Source organism: Erythrolamprus reginae, chromosome 4, assembly GCF_031021105.1.
Source record: "Erythrolamprus reginae isolate rEryReg1 chromosome 4, rEryReg1.hap1, whole genome shotgun sequence".
Taxonomy (NCBI): Eukaryota; Metazoa; Chordata; class Lepidosauria; order Squamata; family Dipsadidae; genus Erythrolamprus; species Erythrolamprus reginae.
Genome location: NC_091953.1, coordinates 79,523,164 through 79,541,114, shown reverse-complemented (window position 1 = coordinate 79,541,114; position 17,951 = coordinate 79,523,164). Strand labels below are relative to the sequence as shown.

The window sequence follows — 17,951 nt, the reverse complement described above, 5'->3', positions numbered from 1 at the left end:
GCTGAAAGGATTGAATGGTGATATTGTCAGTTGCATTAAGAAGCTGCCCGCCCAGAAGTAGAAAGGATATCAGACACTGGAAAGGTTTCAGAATGAAGACTCTACAGCAGGAATTCTTCAGAAGACTTTTACTTCTTCTTAGTATCAAAACTATACTCTCTATTATATATTATACAACACCAAACTATCTTACTAGATGAGTGGAGCTTTGTGCGCAAGCGCCTGCCACTTGCTCAAGTGGAGCTTCACACATCAACATAAGTACCCTCCACATGAGCATAAAGCTTCTTTTGTGCAAGCAGAGGGCATGCGTTCACCCCATTTATATTAATGGAGTTTTGTGCGGATATACCTGCCACATCTTCCTTATTTTGGTTCTAAGATCCTACTGAAAGGCCATATATAATTATCAATCTGATGGGAGAGGGAGAAGGCTAATGTATTGAAAAAGTCAAAGAAAAGAGATTATCCAATAGTACTAATAATCTATCTGTTTATAAAATTTATTGGCCATCCATCTTACCATGAGATAACCCTGGGTGGATTCCAGACATAAAAATACATATACAAATTAAAACCTGAATAAATTAAAACCAAAGATATAGGAAAGGTGGGGGTGGAATGCGGGGAGGTAGGATCTTTTACTCAATCAACTATTTCCACTGTTTTGTTACTTCATTGGGCCTCTAGGCCACCAGGCAGAGTTAGGTCTTTAGACTCTTGGGTTCAATCTCACATTGGGGGCAAAATGTTCCAGAAGGCAGGAGCAACAGCAGTGAAGGCCCTCCTCCTGGATGCCACCAGCTGGAATAATTCACAAAGGATTTTAAACATGGAATTGGTGCAATTCACCAACACCATGAATTGCATCCAGAAGCAGACCAACAACCAACAACCATGCAGATCACAGAGCAGTGGTGTTACAGGGCCATTCTTGGGGCCCCCAAAACTGCCCCCATCACCACACTATGCACCAGCTGTAGCCTTTAAAACTTTAAAACTCTTCAAGGGTAGCACCATATAGAGCTCATTACACTAGTCCAACCGTGAGGTGACTAGGGACTGAACTACTGAGCACAGGGTGTCCTACAACTGGCACATCACATGACATTCTGGAAAGGCTCTTCTATCCACAACTGCCACATATTCCTCAAGCACGAGTCCAGGAGAACTCTGAAGCTGTTAACTGAATCTATCTGGGGCAGTGCCATCCCATTCAGAGTCAAAGTTGACAAAGTGCCAGATCCCCATGTACTCAAAGCCATTTGATTTTGCCAGAGTTCAGTCAAAGCCTGCTGTCCTCTATCTAGGCCCCTAAGCCTGCAGACACTGCCAGAAAGTGGACACAGCATCACTTAGGTCACTGAGAGTACAGATATAGAGTTGGGTGTCATTGGCATACTATAGATACCTCAACCCCTAGAAATGTGTGGTCTTGCCCAGCAGTTTCATATAGATGTTGAAAAGGAATGAAGAAAGTACACAAAATAGCAGCTGAGGGCTGGACCTCTCACATCCTATTAATAAATATTGGGATTAGCCACAGAGAAAGGAGCCAAGCCAATACAGAACTGTGCTGCCCAACCCCAATTCCTGCAGCCATCCCAAAAGATACCATGATCAATGGTATTGAAAGCCACTGAGTGATCAAGGAGAACGAAGATAATTGTACTATCCCCATCCCGCTATTGCCAGAAATCATCAAGTGTAATCAATGCTGTTTCCATCCCATAACCAGGCCTGAATCCTGATTGAAAGGGATCCAAATAATCTGTTTCATCCAGGACCCTCTGCAATTGACAGGCAACCATCTTCCCTAAGAATAGAAGGTTGGAAACCAGACAAAAATTGTGCAGGCAGATGGGATCCAATGATGACTTTTTAAGGAGGACACAAACCAGGGCTTCCTTAAAAACATCCGGAAATGCCCCCTCCTTCATGACATATTAATCATTTCCTGGACCTGCCCACTGTTTACCATCCTGGAGGCTTTCACAATCCAGGAGGGACAAGGATTTTACTGACAAGTGGTTGTGCTACCACATCAAGGGCCGTATCCACCTCAATAACCAGAAGCTAAAGGAAGATGAAGAGAGATGGCAATCAAAAGATCCCCTGAGATTTTATCGTGGTCAGTTGCAGTGACAGATTGTGAAAATTCAGATGCACCCAGAAAAATGAAAGCCGAAATGTTAGTGAATAGCCCAAAATCCATAATTTGAAAATCAAGGAAAGACAGATTGACCAATACTTAAGAAATATTTCTTTCCTTTCCTTTTGAAATTGTAGCCTATCTGAACAAAGTCGGGCAGATAGGTTAAATGGTGAGATTAATTATGTGGAAGTAAAGGGAATAAAAAATCCAGAAAATAGTAATCATAAATCTGGAAGTGATTTGCAAGTCTTGTATAGCAATTGATATTAACATCATTAACTGATGAAGCATGAAATTATATAACTTTTTCCAGCTGCCGCCATCAAAAGCAAGCTAAATGTGTCTGTGGACCCCTGTGATAACTTTTTCCGATTTGCCTGTGAAGGATGGTTACAAGATAATCCAATACCAGAAGATTATTCAAGTTATGGAGTCTATCCTTGGTTGAGACATAATGTAGATCTAAAATTGAAAGGTAAGTGGATCTTTGCTGAAGGAATTTATTTATTTTTTAAAATATTTTTTATTAAACATTTTTTTAAAAACCAAAAAATAGAAATTTATACAATTTCCTTCATATCAACATTTTTACGTCGTTAAAACATGTTTTTCTTGTACAATTTTTCTATAATTTTCTGGTACATTTTTCTATCAATGGTATTTCTACCATTCTTTCTATATCTTTTCTATTTACTTTGATTTATTTCCAGCTTCTGACTTCAATACCATCTTCTTTCAATTATTCTCTTATCTTTTAGCCCTCTTTTCTAGCCACTCGTACCATTTCCCCCCTATTTTATAGTATTGTTTCCCCCTTTTCTTGTAATTCTTTTTTAAGCTTATCCACTTTTGCACATTCAAAAACTTTATAAGTTAAATTTTTTCTTTTGGTGTATTTTTATTTTTTCAAATTTCTACGCATACTATTTTTGCAGCGGTTATAATGTGTATAATTAGATATTGTATTTTTTTCTTACAAGTCTTTGGTAATATTCCTAATAAAAATATTTCTGGTTTCATTTCTATATATTGTTCAGTTATCTCTGTTAGGTAAGTTCTGAATTTGTTCCAATATTGGTTTTCTTTGGGACATGTCCACCATATGCGGTAGCATGTTCTCTGGTTTTGATTACATTTTCAGCAGTTTGATGGTATGTTGGTAGTGATGGGCTACCAAACCTTTTACTACCACACTGTCAGCATGGCTTATGCATTTTCTTTCAACATCTTTCAGTGAAAATTGCGTGTTCTGGGGTGAAACTCCATTTTCGCTACCCCATTGCGCTCTCCCCCGGTCCGGGCAGTAGCCCACCCCTGATTATCTACTATATAAAGTGTATGTACACACACACACACGCACAGCTCTTCTAAAATTATACACATTCAACCTCATTTACTGTGATAGAAAAAACATACACAGAGCCCAGAAGGGAAAAAAAGAAAAAAAAAATCAAAATTTTGCTACTGGTACTGTGTACCTGACCAAAATTTTGCTACCGGCATAGTTCCCTCTAAGCTGAGCAGTGAGCAATCGCTCATTTAAAAATCATCATCAACTCAGAGTTTTCCAAACCTGCCCAGAAGCCAAGAGGGAAAGAGTGAGAGGGAAGGAGAGAGAGAGGAAGAGAGAGAAACAGATAGAAAAAAGAGAGGAAGGAAAAGAGAAAGAAAAAGAATGGGAGTAAGGAAGAGAGAAAGAAAATCAAAATCTAATTTGAAACTAGCTCAACTATTTAAGTGGCATTTTGATATTGATAGAGTTGCCCTATTATGAGCTCACTGTTATAGACACACAGTACAGTATTTTATTTTGAAATTCTCCGAGGCAAAACAGGGTGGGGTTTTTGTTTGTTTGTTTGTTTGTTTGTTTATCTATTTATTTATTTATTTATTATTTCTGTGCTGCCCAGTCCCAAAGGGACTGCTGCTCAGACACTATACTTTTCCGCCCACTCCCCCAAAAAATTAGAGGGAACACTGGCTACTGGTACTGCGTACCTGTCCATACCCGTAGGAGCCCACCACTGTATGTTGGAGAACATCTTAGCCAATCTTGCAGGTGGGAGGTGCCACCTATAAAATCGCTCGGATGCAAGCGGACCTCGACTCCAATTGGAAAACAAAGTCGACTGACAATGAGTCAGTTGAGGTGACTGGGGCCCATACTTGTCCACCTGTCTGGGAAGAGTTTGATCTGGTGACACCTGATGAAGTGGACAAGGCCATTGGAGCTGTGAGTTCGGCCACCTGTCTGCTGGATCCGTGTCCCTCCTGGCTGGTTTCGGCCAGTAGGGAGGTGACACGGAGCTGGGTTCAAAAGATTGTCAATGCTTCTTTGGGGAAGGGGTCTTTCCTGGATCCATACAAGGAGGCACTTGTGTGCCCTCTCCTCAAGAAGCCTTCCCTGGACCCAGCCATTCTCAACAACTACCGCCCAGTCTCCAACCTTCCCTTTATGGGGAAGGTTGTTAAGAAGGTGGTGACGCTTCAGCTCCAGCGGTCCTTGGAAGAAGCCGATTATCTAGGCCCTCAGCAGTCAGGATTCAGGCCCGGCTATAGCACGGAAACTGCTTTGGTGGGCCCGGGACAGGGGTTTATCCTCTGTCCTGGTGCTTCTTGACCTCTCAGTGGCTTTCGATACCATCGACCATGGTATCCCCTGTGCCAACTGGAGGGATTGGGAGTGGGAGTGGGAGGCACTGTTCTTCAGTGGTTCTCCTCCTACCTCTCCGGTCGGTCGCAGTCGGTGTTAGTGGGTGGTCAGAGGTCGACCTCTAGGTTACTCCCTTGTGGGGTACCTCAGGGGTCGGTCCTCTCCCCCTGCTATTTAATATCTACATGAAACCGCTGGGTGAGGTCATCCAAGGGCATGGGGTGAGGTATCATCAGTATGCAGATGATAACCAGCTCTACATCTCCACCCTTTGTCCAGTCAGCGAAGCAGTGGAAGTGATGTGCCGGTGCCTGGAGGCTGTTGGGGTCTGGATGGGTGTCAACAGACTCAAACTCAACCCTGATAAGACTGAGTGGCTGTGGGTTTTGCCTCCCAAGGACAATTCTATCTGTCCGTCCATCACTCTGGGGAGGGAATCATTGACCCCCTCAGAGAGGGTCCGCAACTTGGGCGTCCTCCTCGACGCACAGCTCACATTAGAGAAACATCTTTCAGCTGTGGCGAGGGGGGCATTTGCCAAGGTTCACCTGGTTCACCAGTTGCGGCCCTATTTGGACCGGAAGTCACTGCTCACAGTCACTCATGCCCTCATCACCTCGAGGCTCGACTACTGTAATGCTCTCTACATGGGGCTGCCTTTGAAAAGTGTTAGGAAACTTCAGATCGTGCAGAATGCAGCTGCAAGAGCAATCATGGGCTTTCCAAAATATGCCCATGTTACACCAACAGTCCGCAGTCTGCATTGGTTGCCGATCAGTTTCCAGTCACAATTCAAAGTGTTGGTTATGACCTATAAAACCCTTCATGGCACCAGATTAGATTATCTCAGGGACCGCCTTCTGCTACACGAATCCCAGCAACCAGTTAGATCCCACAGAGTGGGCCTTCTCTGGGTCCCATCAACTAAACAATGTCGTTTGGCAGGACTGTGTGTATGTTTGGTTTTATAATAAGGGTTTTTAAAAGTTGTTTTAGTATTGGATTGTTACACGCTGTTTTTACTACTGTTGTTAGCCGCTCCGAGTCTACAGAGAGGGGCGGCATACAAATCCAATAAATAAATAAATAAATAAATAAATAAATAAATAAATAAATAAATAAATAAATAAATAAATAAATAAATAAATAAATAAATAAATAAATAAATAAATAAATAAATGAATGAATGAATGAATGAATGAATGAATGAATGAATGAATGAATAATAAATAAATAAATAAATAAATAAATTTGTATTTTTAAAAATTTATGTAAACTTTTCTTGTTAAATAGAAGATAATTCATATAATAGAAACATAGAACATAGAAACATAGAAGTCTGACGGCAGAAAAAGACCTCATGGTCCATCTAGTCTGCCCTTATACTATTTCCTGTATTTTATCTTACAATGGATATATGTTTTTCCCAGGCATGTTTAAATTCGGTTACTGTGGATTTACCAACCACGTCTGCTGGAAGTTTGTTCCAAGGATCTACTATTCTTTCAGTAAAATAATATTTTCTCATGTTGCCTTTGATCTTCCCCCCAACTAACTTCAGATTGTGTCCCCTTGTTCTTGTGTTCACTTTCCTATTAAAAACACTTCCCTCCTGAACCCTATTTAACCCTTTAACATATTTAAATGTTTCGATCATGTCCCCCCTGTTATTACAGATCCAACACAGTTTCATTTTGCATATTAAAATTACAAATCATATCTCTGTGTCTTAAGCAAACTATATACATTTCCATAAGTTAATAAAACCTATGATATTAGTATTTTTAACTTTTTTAAATGTACACTTATTCTTTATATTGATATATTTAATTTTTATTGCGGATCTATTCATGCCATTTTTTCCGTATCTCTTTGGTTTCTTTCTTACTCCTTTGTCATTTGTCATTTCATCCATTTCAGTGTATTTATACACTTTCTCAATAATTAGGTTTTTGGATGGGATTTCCTTTTTTCACATTTGTGCTATTGAAATTCTGCGGTAATTATATGCATCATAATATAAAATTTTTGCTTCAGGTAATGTTGTTTACAGATCCCTAAAAGCATGCCTTTGGGTGAATATTCAATTTCATATTCCACAATTTCAGTGAGCTACTTATGTATAGTTTTTCATGTACTTTGAATTTTAGAACAGGACCACCACATATGAAAAAAGATTCCCGGGTGTTTCTTACATTTCTAACAAGTATTTTTAAGTTTGGGGTATATCTTAGTGAGTCTTTGAGGAGCTATATACCACCTATACAGGAGTTTATAAAAAATTTCCTTATAGGCTGCCGACAACATGATTTTACAAATATTGTTCCATGATTTCTCCCAATCTGTTATATGTATATTATGTTGAATGCTCTTGGCCCATGCGATCATAGGGTCTTTAACAATGTCCTCTATCATGTCTCTTTCTAGCATATTTGGTATATTTTAGTGATTGATTTATCATCCTGTCTTGTGAGTATTTTATCCAAAGTATGAGTTGAGATATTAATTCCAGGGTTTTCACAATCTTTATTATACCTTGATTTAATTTGTAGGTATATCCACCAGTTTATGATTTTGCTGCTCGAGATCTTGTCTTGTTTTCAATTCGCCATTTGAGTGTAGAATGTCTTTATAGGTTAGAGTTTTAGTGGGATCTATCAAATTTGGATAAACTATTGCTTCCATGGTAGAGAGCCATTTGGGGATTTGTGTGTAGTATTTTCTTTTAATTTCCAAGCAAGCTTTTAATAAAGAATTCCTAATCAAGTGTTTACTAAAAGTAATTTGTATTTTATTTCCTTCTTTCCAAAGGTATGCATGCCAGCCTTGCTGTAAATCATGTCCCTCTAGTGTCAAAATTCTTTTATTTGTGATATTAATCCATTCTTTGATCCAGGTTAAACTGGCCACATTATAGTACAGTTTTAGGTCTGGAAGTCCAAAACCTCCTCTTTTTTTACTGTGTTGGAGGTAAGAGTATTTGATTTGGGAGGGGGGGTTGTTCTAAATAAATTTTGAGATAATTTTGTTAATTTCTTTTAAAAAGAATTGATCTATACTAATAGGCGCCATTTGGAATAGATATAAAAATTTTGGAAGAATGTTCATTTTAATTACTGCTATCCTACCTAAAAGTGACAACTGTAGATCCCCTCATTTTTCTAATTTCATTTTAGTTTCTTGTGCTATCTTATCGTAATTATCTTTCTTAATAATTGAAATCTTATTAGTTATATTTATTCCAAGATACTTAATCTTTTTGGTCGTTAGAAAGTTTGTAGATTTTTCTCATTTGTTAATCTGTTTTGGAGTCATATTTTTTGTCAAAAACTTTGTTTTTTGTTTATTAATTTTAAGACCCGAGAATTCACCAAAAGTCTCTAATTCCTTTGTCAGTTCTCTACATGATTTTATTGGATCCTCTAGAAAAAATATGACATCATCAGCATAGACCTGTAATTTAAATTCTTCCTGTTTTACTTTAATTCCTTTTATTTCTTTATTATTCCAAATTTTGTTGAGTAATATTTCTTGAATAAACAACAGGGGACCCTGGCGAACACCTTTTCCGATATTAAATAATTTTGTCATGTCATTATTAATTATAACTCTTGCAGATTGAGTAGTATATATGTTCTGAATTATATTTACGAATATTTTTCCAAATTTAAGTTCTCTTAACAATTCTAGTAAGTACTGCCAGCTAACATTATCAAAGGCCTTCTGCACATCTAAGAAGGCAAGAGTAACTTGTGCTCCTGGGTGAGCTTCGCAGAATTCCAAAATATCAAGTATTGATCTGGTGCAATGTTTGATTTGTCTGTGTGGTAATTGATTGATCGGTATTAATAAGTTTGTTTTAAAAAATTTTAACCCTTTCTGCTAGAATCAACATAAAAATTTTATAATCTGTGTTTAAAAGCAAAATTGGCCTATAATTCTCTATCTTATCCTTTTCCTGTACTTTTTTTGGAATTACCATGATATATCCGCATCTCAGGGATTTTCATTTGCTCTAGAATTTTGTTATATGTCTCCAGTAAGATGGGTTCAAAAATTTCATTATTTTTTTTTATAAAATTCCCCCCCGGAAATCCATCTGGGCTTGGAGACTTGCCATTCTTTTGGGGGGTTTTAAGGCTTGTTGGAGCTCTTGGATATTAATCTTGTTTAACATTTCTTTATTTGCATCATTTGTATTATATTCTTGTAAAAATTTTATTGGGCTTTCCACTAAGTCTTGTTTATATAGATTTTTATAGTAATCTAGTGCTATTTCTTTTTTCTGTTGTTCCATATATTAAATCTCCCCATTTTTGTCTACTAATTGATAAATTAGCTTATCACTTTTATTCTTTTTGAGCCCGCCATCTTCCTGGTTTATTAGCGGTTCATAAATATATATATTTCTGACAATTTCTTGTTGATCTATAATGTTGACTTGATGTCTGGCTTCCCTCAGCTGTTTTAATATCGTGAGATTTGTTGGGTTATCTTGGAGGCCTTTTTCTAATTTAGACATCTCTTTTCCATAAAAATTATATGTTTCCTTCACCTATTTTTTTTAATTGACAGTATAAGCTATTGTTAAACCTCTAATATATGCTTTTAATGTGTCCCACAGGTTTTGGGCTGATGTCGGTTGTTTTTTATTTTCTATAAGAAATAGTTCTATTTCCTTATAAATCATATTTGTATAATTTTCATCTTGGAGGAAGTCTATGTTTAGTTTCCATCTCCTGTATTCCTTTCTTTCACTTTGCCATATAATCTTTAGAGGATTGTGGTCATCCCACATATAGGGGTCTACTAATTTTATTTTTTATACATTTTTTTGCTTAACCATATAATGTCAATTCTAGAGAACGAGCTATGGGGTATAGAATAAAATGTGAATTGACTTTCATTAGGGTGTCCTATTCTCCAGACATTAATTAGATCTAATTCATCTGTCAGTTTATTAAATGTGGTTGGTAAAGTTGCTCTCTTTGTTTTGTTTATACTTCCTATTTTGAAATCTATTTTTGGATCCACAATCCCATTATAATCCCCTATAATACAAATATTTTTCGAGTCTGTTTGGAGAACTTCATGTAGCTTTTTATAAAATTGTTTTTGGTTTTGATTCGGGGCATAGATATTAACTGTTGTGGTTAGCTCTGGCCCAGCTCCTGCCCCAAGGAATGTGCAGGTGGATGTGGGGGAAACATCCACATACCACAGGCCTGTTTGCCCCTGATAGAATCTGCCATCGAAGTCTCCTCTGACCAAGGAAGTGTGAGTGACAGGGAAGAGGGGAGTTTGGCAGACAGCCCAGGAGGAGAACAATCTTCCTTATCATCCCTGGATTCTGAACAAGAACTTATGACAGACCCACGCATGCAGAGAGTGATGCATAGAAGAGAACAACTGAAGGATTATTACAGGAGATAAGTTAGGCCACCTGTGGTTGGGTGAGGCTGCTGTAATTAGTGCTACAGATAAAAAGAGCAGCGTGCTGATTTAGTCTTGTGGAAGCTTATCTGATTCATAGTTTCGTCAAGATCGTGGTTTTGCTGTTTCCCTGTTCAAGATTGTGTGTGGACTTTCTGGATTTTGGAATTTGGACTCAATTTCCCAGTTACTGGGTGAGAAATTGGATTGCATTTAACCTGTGCCTTGTGTGTACCAAAAAATCCCTTTGACATTTAAAAAGGGAGTTTTTTCTGCTTTTCTGTTGATAAAGACTTTTGGTTTTCCTTTTATCGTGTGGTGTGTGTCTTTCTGGACTAATTACCCTGTAATTACAGGTGGTTGGGGCACGCTGGCAGAATAATTAACTATAGTTACCCTTTCTCCATTGAGCTCAATTTCAACCATTATATATCTACCTCTTGTATCCATTCTTATTACTTTGGGTTTAAGCTCTTTTTTCACATAGGTGGCCACCCCTCTCTTCTTCTTTTCATCTAGTGATGCATATAATTCTCCCAGTTTTGAATATTCCAAATATTTTTAGGTGATTGTTTAATATGAACTTCTTGTAAGCAAATTATTTGTGATTTTTGTTTAAGCAGTTTTGAGAATACTTTTCTCTGTTTGTAGGCACTATTAAGACCTTTAATATTTCACTTTGTATATCAGATTCTGTTTCATCTTCTTTACTGGATTCCTGTCTTTTTCCACTTTCTAAATCCAACTCTAAGCCAGTTATCTGTTCATAGATCTCTTGTGCTCTTTCCGAAGTGTCAACTTTGACTTTTCTACCTTCCAAATTTATCACCATACCTTCCTGTATGGTCCATCTAAATGTAATATCTTTCTTATTTAGAAGAGCTGCTAGTGTTTTGTAGTCTCTTCTTCTTTCCCGTACCCTTCTTGGGATTTGTTTCAGGTTGTTTAACTCTCTACCCTTATAGGTAAGATTACCCTTTCTAGAAGCTACATATACTTTGTCTCTGGTGCTTTTCCTTGAGAATCTCAGTTGTAGTTCTCACGGAAGATGATACCTATGGGTGTAGTTAGTTTGAATTCTATATGTTTCGTCAATCTCTATTAACACTTCATCTCGGTTAAGTTGTAGCATTCCCACTACTATCATTATCATGATCTCCCCTAGATTTTCATGGTCGCTTTCAATTATATTTTGGAATCTGAGGAAATAGGAGGATCACTCCATTTCCAGATGAATCAAGGAATTTTCTAAGTCTTTATGAGAGTCCTTAACTCTCTGATCTACTTGTTTGATATTCTTTTCATTTTGTTCTATTTTCTTTTCCACACTCGCTATTTTTTGCTCATTTTTTGGTGTATCCATTTGTATTGGTTCAACCTGTTTTCTAATCTGCATATACATGTCTTAAGTTCCATGTGATTGTTGGTAATGAGTTCTTGTAGTTTAAGCATCGTTTCCTGCATTATAGTTAATGTACTATTCATATTCTGCATCAATGATGTGTTCCCCTTATATTTCTCCATTGTCAACATCTCATCTATCTGCCTCTGAGAAGCAGGGGAGGCGGAACTGGCCAGAGCCACAGGAGTTGGTCTTTTACCACCTCTAGATTGGTTACCAGCCATTGCCTTTAATATTTTATCTTGTTTCTCTAGTATTTCATAGATCCTATTCCAAATTTCCAAATAGAGAGATGAAAATTAAATGATATTCCTTATTTGTTAATTAGATTCCTACCGAATAAGGCAAAAGAGTGGTCACAATATAATTACAATATAATAAGTATTATTTAACTGAACTTCTAGATCTTACCACAAAAGAAAAAAAGGGATATACTGTATATATATAACTATAATTCTATAAATCCTATAAATCCTATAAATCTATGTAACATATACTGTATAATACTTTAACTTTGAAAATAATTATAAACTATATTATTTATATAGTCCCGGTAATTCTATAACCTCTATGTTCTCTAAAATTTATAAATTCACTTTAAGTTTTAATAACAACATGTTAAATATATATATATATGTGTGTGTGTGTGTGTATGTGTATATATATATATATATATATATATATATATATATATATATATATATATATATATATATATATATATATATATATAAAATTAAGGGAGACTAGGATAGTGCTATTTTGGCCTTATTCTGGCATCACCAGCTAGCCATACACTTACTGGGATTTGATCCTGGGGCTTCTGCCTTGTAAACCTGTAGGCCATCAGATCTGATACCTTCAGCTTTGTAACAGGGTGGGGCTATATGTTTTTTTCTGTTGGATCACACTGGTATATTGAAGGAACGTCACAAGGAGCCTATAGGTCTCATATATCATATATATTCTCTCCATATATATATATATAATCTCCTTATCTCTTATATCATATATATTCTCTCCCTCCCATCTACTTCTCTTCTTTTTTACTTTCTATCTTTATATATATTACTTAATGTCTATTCTCTTCCATATGTATTGTATATTGGACAAAGAATAAATAAATAAATAAATAAATAAACAAACAAACCCAGGGCCATTTCAAGGCAGTTAATTTGTTCATAGCCAACAAACTGTATGTTCTGTATGTAGAAACGTTCGTAGGTTGAAGCAATTTCTCCATAGGAATCAATGTAAAAGTGAATAATGCGTGCAAACTCTCACTGCCCCTGTCTCCTCAGTTTGTGGGGAGGTTCCCCTTTGCCTCCCCCGTTGCCTTCCCCCTGATTCTCTTCGTGCTTGCCAACACAGCTGGGATGCCCTGCCCCCAGACTTCTGGCAAGCACAAAATGAAGAGAATCCCAGTGGGGGGGGGGAAGCAAAGGGGTATCCCAACAGCCAGCCGGCAAGCACGAAATGAAGAGAATCCCAGCAGGGGGAAGCAAAGTAGTATCCCAGCGGCCAGTCCAACCATGAAATGAAGAGAATCCCAGCAGGGGGAATCAAAGGAGTATCCCAGCAAGGCAATGACGGGCGCTTCAGCTGACAACGGAAGTCTGGAGGTGGGGCATCCCAGCAGTGCTGGTTCGGGTTCGTAAGTAGAAAAAGGTTCATGAGTAGAGGCAAAAAATCTTAAACATCCGGTTCCTATCTCGAAAAGTTCGTAAGTATAGGCGTTCGTAAGTAGAGGTACCACTGTATTTGCCTTGCTGTTGGTCATACCTCCTCCCCACTCTATTTTTCTCAACATCAAAACTTTCTTTATACAGTTGGTTCTTCTCATAATATGTTCAGAGTAGGAAAATGTGTGCCTTGTCATTTCTACTCTGAAATGAGCTCTGAATTGTTTTATTTGGTGATTTTTTGTTTATTGGGAATTACAGTGAACCCTCGAGTTTCGCATCCTCAAGTATCGCGAAAGGGCTATTTCGCGAGTTTTCAACCCGGAAGTAAACTCCACCATCTGCGCATGCGTGCCCTTCCACGCATGCGTAGATGGTGGAGTTTCCCCGCCGGGCAGAGGCTTCCCTGGGTCTTCCCCCTCTTTCTCTATGTTGCTTCTTCCTCTCTCACACTCTCTTCCTCCCTCTCTCATCTTTCTTTCCTTCTCTCTCTTTCTCTATCTCTCCCCCTCTTGCTCTCGAGCGGCCGCCTAGCAGCTGATCTGCTCGGCAGCGCAGCAGCAGCGAGCAGCCGAAGATCTTCGGCTCCTCGCTGGTGCTGCGCTGCCGAGCAGATCAGCTGCTAGGCGGACGAAGGAACCTTCCCTGGGTCTTCCCCGCCCGGATCTTTGGCTCCTCGCTGCAGCCGCGCGCCCCTCGCCTTCGCCTCACCTGGCGGGCGAAGGAGGGCGCAGCTCCGGCCGCTCGCCTCGGAGCCGGTCTGCCTCACTGGCCGCTTGCAGCTGAGCCTCGGCAGAAGGCGAGGGGCGTGCGGGGAGCTGCCTGAAAGGAGGCGGGCGACGGAGGGCGCAGCTCCGGCCGCTCGCCTTGGAGCCGGTCGGCCGTGCGCCCCTTGCCTTCGCCTCGCCGCTGCACCCTCCTTCCCCCGCCCTTTTTGACTGCCCATCTGCCCCACGGCCTCTCCCCCCCTTCAAAACAAAAAACCCCCCCGCTGAGCCGGAGGGAACTCCTGACGTTCGGGCAGCAAAAAGAAGCGCAGGGCAGCCCCCGCTGAAAGCGCGCAGAGCCGGTGACACACAGGAGCGGGAGAATCGCACGCGCGCACACACACACCGGAGAGCCACGGGAGAGAGCCCCGTTTCCTCAGAGCGGCGTTGCCTTCAGCGCCGCATCACCCGGCAAGGTTCTTCCCAAAGCCGCCGAAAGGGGGAAAAAACAGCCCCCCAAAACCCCGGGCCGCCTTGGCATCGCCACCCAGCCGGCCGCGCACGGACCCTCCCTTCAGTCCTCGCCCGAGAGAGCCACGAACGGTACTCCCGGCGAAGGGTGGTGGTTTTTCCAGTCCGCGGCAATTCCCCTCAGCACGCTGCCGGATCCAGCGGGGGAGGGGGGGAAGCGAAGGCGCGGCGATGGGCAAGGGCTGCCAGTGAGCCTTCTCCGTCCCTTTCCTGCTGCACCGGTCTGGGGCCAAGTGGGCGGGGGGCGGCCGGGACCTCGCCTGTCTCCGCCGCCTGCATCGCCCCTCCGGCGGGCCGGCCTCCCCCGCCCGCCTCTGCTGCAGCCGCCACCGCCTCCCCGACTGGCACAAAAGGGCCCCGCCCGCCCCGCCCCGAAGCTTACCTTGCGGCGGGATTCCCTCCCCCCGCAGCCAAAACTAAAAGCCTGTCTCTTTTTTTCTTGCGGCGAGCCCAAGCCGTTTCTCTCTCGACCGCAGCCGAGCTTCCCTCGGCCCCCTTTGGCCCCGTCGCCTCCTCCCCGCCTGCCTTTCCTCGCCAAGCGCACGAAAAAAAAGAGAGAAGGCTTCTACCAGAAGCCGGGTGATGGCGGAGGAGCTCCGAAAGCTGGCTAGCGGCTTTTCCCCCGCAAGAGATCCTTCATGCCCCTGCCCGCCGTCCCCGGCTTCTGGTAGAAGCCTTCTCTCTTTTTTTTTGTGCGCTTGGCGAGGAAAGGCAGGTGGGGAGGAGGCGACGGGGCCAAAGGGGGCCGAGGGAAGCTCGGCTGCGGTCGAGAGAGGAACGGCTTGGGCTCGCCGCAAGAAAAAAAAGAGACAGGCTTTGAGTTTTGGCTGCGGGGGGAGGGAGTTAGGAAAGTCCTACTTCTCTCCCCGCAGCTAAAAACTCAAAGCCTGTCTCCTGCCGCCCGGTTTAGCCAGGACACGAGCGGCGAAGTGACATCCCCCACCCCAGCACTTTGAATCCCGCCGCAAGGTAAACTTTGGGGCGGGGCGGGTGGGGCCCTTTTGTGGCAGTCGGGGAGGCGGCGGTGGCTGCAGCAGAGGCGGGCGGGGGAGGCCGGCCCGTCGGAGGGGCGATGCGGGCGGCGGAGACAGGCGAGGTCCCGGCCGCCCCCCCGCCCGCTTGACCCCGGGGGGCTGAAGGGAGCCGGGCGGGGGAGGGCGGGGGCTACTCGGTTCTTCCTCAGCCAGGGGTAGCCGGAGCGCCGGCCAGGTGGGGGCGGGCGAGGCGTGGCAGGGGCTGCGGGGCGCGCCGGGCTCCAAGTTGCCGCGCTGCCTTTGTAAACCTGCCCGAACGAGGGAGGCGAGGGAGCCCCTTTGTTGGCCGGCGGCCTGGCCGGCCCTTGGCGCGCGGTGCCCGCGGGGACTGCTGCGGCGGGGACTGCCCACTGCCTTCGCCCAGACCAGAGAGGCGTCGCTCGGCTGGGCTGGCGGATCCGCGGAGGCGTCGCTGAGGCCGGGCTGAGCGGCGCTGTGTTGGGAGCCCGTGCCGTGGGAGCGGGCAGCTCGGCCTCGCTGCGGCGGCGACGGCGGCTTTGCGGGTCCTCGCTGGCGGCCTTTTCCCTCCTCCCGCCGGGCGGAGGAGGCTGCGGGGATTTCTAAAGGGAGGAAGAACTTGCTATCGAGCCTGCTAATGAAATCCAACCGGCGGAGGGTCTGAAATTCCACCCGAGGGGAAATGGGGGAAAAAAGCCCAGCCGGGAGCGTGGCGCCAGGCATTGTTCTCCGGACCCCGCCCGCAGCCTGGAGAGGGAAAGGGCCGCCGTGGGTTGGATTTCATTAGCAGGCTTGGGAAGCGGAGCTGGCAACGGCGGGTGAAGGGCGGGCGGCGGTGGAAGTAAAAACACCATCTGCGCATGCGCGGATGGTGTTTTTACTTCCGCACCGCTACTTCGCGAAAAATCGATCATCGCTTGGGGTCCTGGAACGGAACCCTCGCGATGATCAAGGGTTCACTGTATTCCTTGGATAAAAATCATAAAGGGGAAAACAGCTCAAGAAGTGTGGAAAATGTGACCATAAAAAGTCGAGTCCAGCACAATACCACTGGAAAAGAAAAACAAGAAATCCAAGAAGAAACTACTGTGGCTGCACAAAAGTCTCTCTGACAGACTGAAAGACAAAAAGGATAAGTACAAAAAATGGATAGAGGGACACTTAACTAAGGCTGATTATCAGTAGATAGCCAGAATATGCAAATATTAAATGAGGAAAGCAAAGACTTAGAATAAACAGACTTGCAACAAAATCAAAGATAATTTTAAAAAGGTTTCTTCCAATATACTATATAAATAAGAAGCAAAAAATCAAGGAAACAGTTCACTAAAGAGAGAAGATGGCAAAGAGGTAAAAGAGAGAAACTTATTCTTTATGTCGGTCTTCACACAAAAGGAAACAATCATCCAACCAACCGTAAAAGACAGACTTGAAATAAAAATTAAAATAAGCAAAAAAATGATAATAGAATACCTGTCTGATCTTGATGAATACAAATCATCAGAACATGATGTATTACATCCCAGAGTTTTAAAGGAGCTGGCAGATGTCATCTCAGAACCATTGTATCACATCTTTCAAAATCCTGGAGCATCAGGGAACTATCAGGGGACTGGAAAAGAACTGATGTGCTTGACATCTTCAAAAAAGGAAAATTAAAACAGACCCAGGAAACTATAGACCAATAAGCCTAACATTAATATTGGAAAAGATAATAAAAAACAGATCTGCCAACATCTAAAAACGAGTAAAGTAATAATTAAATGACTTAGATGAGGAAATAAAAGGGGAACGTACCAGATTTGCATATGATACTAAACTTGCAGAAATAGCAAACACCCTACATGATAGGCTAAAAATCCAGATGGATCTTGACAGACTTGAACATTGGGCCTTATCTAACAAAATGAAATTCATTGTAGAGAAAACTAAAGTCTTACACTTAGATAAGAAAAACCAAAAGTACACATATAAACTGGATGAAACTAGCCTTAATAATTTAATTTAATTTAATTTAATTAATTTGACTTCTATGCCGCCCAATCCCAATGGGACTCAGGGCAGCTTACAACAGTAAGTAATTCATACAATTTAACAAAAGTCAAATATTACTTAATAAAGAACAGTAGAACCATAATAAACACAATAAATTATCCAATCAAACACACATACATACAGAATCAGTTACAATTTGGCTGTGATAAGATGTTACATTCACAGCCCACAGGCCTGCCGGCATTTTGGAAGGGCAGTATGGACATCGGGGGGCAGCTGGATCCATAAGGTCAGGGCAGCCACAGAGAAGGACCTCCCCCAAGGGCCCACCAACCTGCATTATTTAGACGACGGGACCTGGAGAAAGCCAACTCCTTGTGATCTAATAGGTCTCTGGAAGG

The 17,951-nt window shown here is 42.1% G+C and overlaps 1 protein-coding gene across 2 annotated transcripts in view; it reads left to right on the top strand.

The window, feature by feature from the left end:
* The window catches only part of PHEX (phosphate regulating endopeptidase X-linked), a 236,351-nt gene that overhangs the window by 16,759 nt on the left and 201,641 nt on the right, over window positions 1-17,951 (top strand). For both annotated transcript variants that reach the window (XM_070750614.1, XM_070750615.1), the window contains exon 3: window positions 2,469-2,630. In XM_070750614.1, the coding sequence (XP_070606715.1) occupies window positions 2,469-2,630 (162 nt within the window). The remainder of the gene's footprint in view (window positions 1-2,468; window positions 2,631-17,951) is intronic.